The 8,493-nt window shown below is 33.6% G+C and overlaps 1 protein-coding gene across 1 annotated transcript; it reads right to left on the reverse strand.

Moving 5' to 3' along the window:
- Positions 1 to 2,234: 2,234 nt before the first annotated feature.
- On the reverse strand, positions 2,235 to 7,608 carry LOC112003245 (protein FAR1-RELATED SEQUENCE 9). Its single transcript, XM_024035437.2, has 3 exons — positions 7,393 to 7,608; positions 3,087 to 4,584; positions 2,235 to 2,375 (listed from the first exon to the last, which is right to left on the reverse strand). Exons 2-3 carry the CDS (start codon positions 4,565 to 4,567, stop codon positions 2,345 to 2,347), a joined length of 1,512 nt encoding a protein of 503 aa, XP_023891205.2. The 5' UTR covers positions 4,568 to 4,584; positions 7,393 to 7,608; the 3' UTR covers positions 2,235 to 2,344.
- Positions 7,609 to 8,493: the final 885 nt, after the last annotated feature.

The raw sequence follows: 8,493 nt of genomic DNA on the forward strand, positions 1-8,493 counted from the left end.
AAAAAAAAAAAAAAANTGGCTGGATGGCATTTCTATTCTTATAGTAAACCTACTCATAATTTATAACAGCCCTCCAAAACACCTGGAGTTATGAATCAATGCGAGTAGTTGCAGGTATAAGATTAATTCTATTTTTTTTTTTTAAATTTTGATAAAAGGAATAATAAAATTATTAGGAGATTGAAAACGTTTACAACCACAAACGTAATAAAACATATTAATAAAATGTTGAAGAACATTCAAAAAGAATATAGTAATATATTTAAAATAATTTTATTTATTATTTAGCTTAATTAAATTTTTTTACACCATAAGATAGACAAGGTATTCTATCGGCCAATAAAAGAAGCTCTTTTTTATTTTTTTTAATTCTAAGTGAGAGGCCTTATTTTTTTATTACAGTATTATTTTTTGCAACACTATAAGAAAAATAGATATATTTAAGAGGCTATCTTCTATTTTGGGTCTTTGGCCTAATGGTTGAACTGCCCCTGATTAGATCTTAGGCAAAAACATTGGGTTTGGGTTTGAATGAAGTAACTACCACTTTGAATTTATTACAATCCACATCTAGAGGCACCAAATTAAATACACTGTGCAAGGCAACCTAACATCCATCATCTATCCAAGAGAAGACTACCCAATCTCTACACCATCTACTTACTGAAAGTGAAAGGAACAGGCGAACAGCCCAGTCCAAACCAAAGAACATTGTGACTACATAGACTTAAAATAAACTACATGTATCTAACTGTATTGCAATTTAGAGGCCGTCTTTCATACTAATCTTTATGTTTTGCACTTTAATCGACAACTGCTGCTTATGATCCTCAATATCTTTTAAAACTGAAAGCAGGTTTGCCCGATAAACCTCACATTTTCGATTTGCACTCTCCAGTTCATTGGTAAGTTCTCGAATTCTCCTGTCCATATCATCCTGCACACATACAATATAATGTCACAAACCATGCACAGCAGATCTGCCAATATATACAGAAACCTACATGTAGCAGTGTCAAATTGGAATGCATCACTTAAAACTACGACAGTACAAGCAACCCATAATTTAAAATGGAGTCAATTATGTATATTCTCCATTCCAGGTGCCAAGTATAAAACTAAACTACTGTAAAAATAAAATAAAAATCTGAAATACCAAAGAAAAAAAATCACCCTTCCCTGCCCAATAAGGAAATAATTAAGCATGCAATTCTATGGGCTTTCAATGAGAGTGTTAGGTCCAAATCACCATTAAATAGTACATTACAATAGTACAGTCAAGTTTAAGAAGCCAAAGAAATTACAGAAGTGGTACATAAAAAAAAAAAAAAAAAAAAAAAAAAAAAAAAAATTGCTACTAGTAGGCAATTTACACGAATTTATGCTTCCAACTAGAATTGCTCTTATTATACTAGGCAAATATTAACCAGCACAGGTTTGGTGCTGGCTAAGGATGTATTTTTCATTCAAAAAGTTGCAAAAAGTTGTAAAAATGTGTAAAAAATAATATAAAGCTGCAAAAAATTGCAGAAGAGATCAAAAAAATGTACCAAAAAAAGTAAAAAAGCTGTTGTTAACAGGCACCTTACGGTGCCCGTTAACACAACCCTACTCGGCCAATTGGCAGCTAGGCCACGATGAGCAGGTACAAGTTGGAACAACAGTTCTGGCACCATTTCATGGTTGACCAAAAAGGATGCTGGAAAATGTTTTATTCTCATAATTTTCACAACATAAAAAATAGCATGTTAATCATATTATATGAAACAAGACAACTTGTTAAATCATTTTCTTTTTACTTTTTTTTTTAAGGCTAATCACAGTATGTTCATTCGCCCATCTAAAGTGCATCATCAGGAATGCATCATTAAGACGTTAATAATTGGGCCTTTTAGTTTAAACCTCCTCCTCTGCACTTCAAAGTGCATCAGGAGAGTCAACATTTGGGTATTCTTATGGCATTTCTTTTCCTCGTCACAAAGATCGCTCCTACTGTCTTTAGTCTAACATATGGTTCATCCAGCCAGATACTTCAACATTTGGATCTAACATCTTTATCATACATTCTAAATCTCTTAGGGAAAATAAATGTTTCAAATCAAACAACGGCTGCCTGCCGCTACAATCACCCACCCCCTCACTTGCAAGATGCTCACTAGTATGTGAAAGATTTACAAGAAACATGAAATTTGTCATGCATGTACTGTTCATTCTTTCAAGCTAAGCCTCGCATTTTGAACCTTCACTGATAGCTTCAACTTCTGTTCTTCCATATCTTTCAGAACAGCTAGCAGGTTTGACCGATACACTTCACACCGTTGATTTGTATTCTCCAACTCGGCAGTCAATTCGCTAATTTTCTTTTTCTTCTCATCCTGAGCAATTATTTAATGATTCATATCAAAGTCAAGATAGAAATGCAAGCACCATCACAACAAGCATATAAAGATGAGACTCTTTTAAGTTATGCCACAGAATTATTATATCTTGTTTTCTGAAGCGCATTACAGAGAATCTTTAATGCTGTGTGCTTTTCTGTTTAATTGCATACTACACATGTTTAATTAAATGGCTAATCAGGTGAGAAAACATATGATTTCCTAATTTATTTATTTATTTTTTCTAGTAAGGGTCTGTTTGGTTAGGTGTTTTGAGAGCTTAAAAGAGCGTTTTTAAATCCCAAAACCCAAAACTCCGTTTTGTAACCACAACTCATAACTTTTTTACAAACGCTCATTTCAAACTCAAAACACCGTTTTCCAATAGCTCATACAAACGCACCCTAAATAACACGTGCTGAGTGGCTCTTAAACTCTTGACCTCACCCTCCACCATGTTCTTATTGTGGGAGAAAGTACAATTTGAGCTAAGAGCTGATTGACAAAACAATTAAACATGGATGTTTTACAAGACAAGGAAGGAAATTATATATATATATATATATATATATTATATCTCTTTCAGTTTTAGGAAACGCTCTCATTTCAAATAACTAATCAATCAATTAAAATAATTGCTCCAAAAAAAAAAAAATTTTTTTCAAGATTCCCTGAAATAGATAATCTTTCAGTCTGGGAGAGACTTACCACAGATTGATATGTTGCCTTTGATTTTCTTGAGTTGCGTGCAATTCTTGCCCACCTCCATTTACTAGAGTAGCACCTTGTGTAGGTCCTGGACCTCGATTCTTCACAGCAGAAACCTTCTTAGCAGCCTCTTTTAAAGCATCCATTGCCACATTATAAATATGGATAGATTTTGCTCCTTCTTCTACATATTTGATTGCTTCCTGACGTAGATTGTTATACCGCACGGTTAAAGATTCCCGAGAACTGTTTGGCAACTCAGCAGCAGGTTCATCCAACACTGCACCACTCTTGGCATTCCTTGTCCATCGTTTCAATATATACTGAGCTGGAAGAGTGAGAACGTTTTTCGCTCTAAAAACTGCTAATACATGCCTACAAATAATTCCAGAATACTCGAACATTTGGCAGCTGCAACTAGCTTTCATCTCAAAAGAATTGAAAGTCACAGTGTGTGCCTTGTGGTCTTCCCCAAATTTGGCCACTCGATACGTGGTGACTGTCCCTGAGTCATCAATTTTGGTTGCAGGATTAGCAAGGGTCTCAACCAGTTCCTCTTGAAATTTCATGAATATTGTCCTTGTATAAAGATTTGCAGCCTGTTTTTCCATGGGAGATGGTGTCTTCAGAACAGGGGTAGCATTAGTAGTGTCGTAATCTGCCTTTAATTCCTTATCATGCCAACTTGCTATAGCTTTCTCGTACTGCTTAATCATCATCTGTATGGTAGTGGATGCATTCACATATCCATCAAAGAACAAATTTAAACCCACGCTTCCTTCACTTCTAGATATCTCTCCAAAGAAAGTGTTTCGCATGTATACTGGGACCCACTGTTGCCGAGCATTGTACATTGACTGAAGCCATTCATCACCCATGAGATAGTATCTCTCCAGCAGTGAAGCCCAGCATGACTCAAATTCATCAATTGCCTCAGTCTCATTTATGCACTTCTTGAATTCTGTATCGAAAGTAGGATGTGACTGGTATAAATGAGCCAGTTTCTCTTGCATTTCTCTGAATATGGTCCACTTACAGAAACGATGGCGGGTTTCAGGAAGAACTTGTGTGACAGCAACTTGTACAAACCGGTCTGGATCGCTTGTTATAGAGACGGGTGGTCGTCCAGACATTGCATGAAGCCAAGTTTGGAATAGCCATATGAGGGAGGACTCTGACTCATTGAGAATTAGTGCACAACCAAATAACACAGGCTGCCCATGATGATTAAACCCTGTGAATGAGGCAAAGGGTACCCTATACCGGTTTATCCTGTATGTTGTGTCAAATAGGACAGCATCCCCAAAGTAAGAATAGTTCATTCTGGATGTTGCATCTACCCAGAATATATTTCCACTAGTGTGATCATTATCACCCTGAACTGAATAATAGAAAGCAGGATTCTCTGCATGCATTCGTTTCAGGTAGTCCAGTACATGCTGACCCCCACCCCCAAGGGTCCTCTGCCTGTTGCCACTCATGTATCTCTAGATATCAACTGTGGCATAGGAAAATTTAAAGAGAGAAAAAAAGAGACAGAAGAAAAGGGATATCGTCAAATTGATAAGCCTTTCTATAAAGGGAATTTTTTTTTTTTTTTTTTTTATGGATACAAGCTAGAGCTGAAGCATTCCTATATTATGAATTATGATTGACAAACTTTATTGACAAGTAAAAGCAGATATGTATTTTTTGATAAGTAAGGAAACAAGATAATTTAACACCCTATTACAATATGTAGAAGCTCATGAATAATGGCTGTGACTCAGCTCAAACTAGACAACGATTCCCATTAGAATCATTTTGGTTCATTAAAACTATTTCCATAAACCAAGCAAACTGCATGACAGTGCAAATAATATGAAGCCAGGCACAGCAATCTGCTATCATTCCCTAGACCTAATGTGCAATGAAATCATAGCATTGATTAGATGGAAAAGATGCAGCAGCCATTCAATTATTAAACATACCTCGACACAGCACCATGGTGATGACAATTACAATATTACAGCTTATTTTTATGACCAACTGATTTATGCCTATATTCTTTAGGAATTAAATTTTGAGAAGAAACTGGTAGCAATATCAAGTTAGAAGAATCCCATTAGTGAGTTGGGGTTTTTATTTTCTAGCAGACAAGAACAGATGTTATTGGTTTGTTTGAAATGAATCTTCAATGAAAAAGTGAAAAATTTTACAATGATATTTGAAAGGTTAAATTTGAAGTTGAAGGGGTTGGTTATAGTTAGGGGTGGAGGCTAATCCTAAATCCTAATCCATCTAACTTTGCAAATGCTTTTCATTTTCCCGTCTCTTTAATAAAAAAGAATATTCACAGTCCTAATCCAAATGTCTATTGCTTTGCTTGCATTTGTTATAGATAATGCAGAGTAGAGTTGTTACAAGTCAAGTGTGAGGAATTAGGTTTTGGATTTAGTTTTAAATTATTTTGAAAGGTTCAATTCCAACTCCAACAAACAAAAACGCAACAGGTGATTATTGTTGAACAGGACACAGATATACTGAAACTTAAATAGAAAAAGAAGGCAATCATAATCACAATCACAAAGTTGGGTTGTTGATGGGTATTGAGATAGTTATAACATAACATAAGAAAAGGTTGAATTGTAGTGGAATGAAAAAGCATTCCCAAATGAAATCTCGTAGTGTAGATGATAAAATTTGGAGACAATAATAATAACAATGTGAATGAGGGATTAGGGACTAAAGTAAAAAAAAAAACCTACCTTGGAGGTTGGAGGTTGGAGGGAAGTATTCTTTAATCGGTGCTAAGGTTTTGTTTGGATGGACATTTGGATTTGGATTTGAAATCCATTGATTTAAAATGCCTTGATTTGAAATCCATTGATTTTAAAATTCCTTGTTTGGGTCTTTTTAAACAATGAAGGAATGAAATTTATCATTTGAAATTCCACTATTTGGCTACCTAAGTTTGGATTTGGATTTGGATTTAAGATCAATAAAATATATTTTTAATTATTAATTTTCTTAATCCTTCTACATGAAATCACACCAAAAAGTATATTTTACATGAAAGTTCTTAGGAGAAAGAGAAGTAATAATTTCCAATTATATGTGAAAGTTTTTAGAAGAAAGAGATGTATTAGTATCCAATTATATAGGATATCTAGAAAATTATACATCTAACCAGCATTACTAATCACCTAGCCCGTTAGAAACATATCAGAAGTATAGCATGCTTGTGCTAGTAATGACCAAGTTTTTAGCAAAGAACTGGTAACCAAAAATCAAATATTCACTATGAGAAGTTTCTTAATTCTGAAAACTAAAAGTAGAGATACAATTCCTTTAATCAAACATGTAAGATATAAGCAAACTATACAAACAACAAAACACCAGCAGCAAAAAGCTGCAACACCTAAACAGAGCAATCAACAAACTAAAAAAAAACTGGAACCATACTTAAAAATAATCAAACTTATTTTTACGATAACAGTAACAAGACTTTTATTATCCACTTCTTAAATCAGTCATGGTTGCATATATAGAAGAAGATTAAAGAGAATCATGAGGTGGTCAAATTATAATTTGAGATCATAAAATTTTATTGAAAGCATAGCAATGAAAACAATTGATTTAAAATGCCTTGAATCCAAATCCCATTCATCTGTACTAGTTAGCTTAATCCGAAGGTTTTTATTTAAGCAAGTTCCATGGACATACATGATTGGCAACACACGTAATAGAAAATCACTATAAAGATAAGTACCAATCAATTAAAATCAGTTTCTTTAGATTTAAAGCAGGTTGGGCGTGGGGGTCAGGTGACCATGACACACGTAGTATAATACTTAGTTTCAAACTTAAAAGCCCACTACTTGGATTACATTGAAGACAACCAACAAACTTTACTAACCTTGTCACTGTGGCACCAGAACTCAAAATCTGTGTGTAAAAAAATTCATGCATCAAAATACACAGCTCACAGAGGCATTTCATCGAACAGTTAATTGCTTGCATTTCAGTTAGACAAACCTTTTAACTCTGAAAAACATAAAATCTCCAACCATTCCTTAACAAAACTAAACCAACCCAAGCACCAAACCTCGTTATTGACACTCCCAGCCTTACCAATACCACATGGCCAAAGCCAAACAAAACAAAACAAAATACCCATGAAAATTCAACTCTCTTCACAATCCCATTCAAAAACCCAAACGCAAACAAATTATACAATAGAAAATACAAAACCCAAGACAAAAAATGCAATGTTGTTTTGTGAAGGCAGAAGGAAGAGAGGTTAAAGAGGATGAGAGAGACAAACCTGAAACCCAGAGCGGTTGATGGTGGTATCGGCTTCAACTTCAACAACAACAACAGCACCTGAGTCCAATTTCAATTTCAAACATGAGCGTCTTCCTCCTCCGTGGATTTCCCAAATTCCATGTTTTCAGAAACCTCGAGCGAGCGAGAGAGCACGATTCAAGACAAGACTCAACTTATTAATTATTCTGTTTCTACAAATGAAAATTGACACTTCTTCTGCTACTCTTTTACTCCAAATTCTGAACTGTTTTCCTCAACTCAAAGTCTCCAAGTACCAAGAATCCACTCCTCCACATACCCAATTTTTTTATGTTGGTCAATTTTACTTATATACCCATTGCCAATCTTAACTTAACCAGTGACTACTAAATGGATACATGCTGAATTTGATTTCTATTCAAAACTTCATCAAATATTAGTTGAGCTATATGATTTTTGACAAGTCTTTTTCTTTTTAAAATTTTTGATTTCTTCTTTTGAAGAAAACCTTTTTTAAATATAGTTAATTTTTTTTTTCAGTATTTGGTGGCATTAGATAATGTTGTTCAAAGGAAAATTAAAAGTTAGTTAATGAAAAACTTCAATAAAAAATTAGTTTAATTTCAAAAGGATATTTTCACTTTTATTTTCCAAAAAAAAAAAAAAAAAATCTCATTCTCATAGTTGCTCTTTTGTGTTTTGAATTATATAAGAAATATTATTAATTTTTTGTGCATGCCAAACATTAGAAAACATTTTTCAACTTATTTACAAGGTCATTACCAAATATAGGAAAATGCAACAGTTTTCTTTTTGGAAGGATAACTCATTTTCTAGAAACCATTTTATTATTTTGTCAAAACATATGGACCATATATTTTAGACCCTATAGTGGAAGGGAATTTAACAAATTAAATCATATAGTTTAACAAAAGTAACGAAATTAACCTTGACATTTTAAAAAATATATAACAAATTAAATCCTAGGATTAAAAAAATATTGTGTTTGAAGTTTCAAAAAATAACAAATTAAACTCTATAGTCGTTATTGTACTCATGATATATTCTATTTTTGTTAGGTAATAAAAAGATATTATAAGAACAAAGAAAGAGGAGGAAG

This window comes from Quercus suber, unplaced genomic scaffold, assembly GCF_002906115.3.
Source record: "Quercus suber isolate HL8 unplaced genomic scaffold, Cork oak 2.0 scaffold_252, whole genome shotgun sequence".
Taxonomy (NCBI): Eukaryota; Viridiplantae; Streptophyta; class Magnoliopsida; order Fagales; family Fagaceae; genus Quercus; species Quercus suber.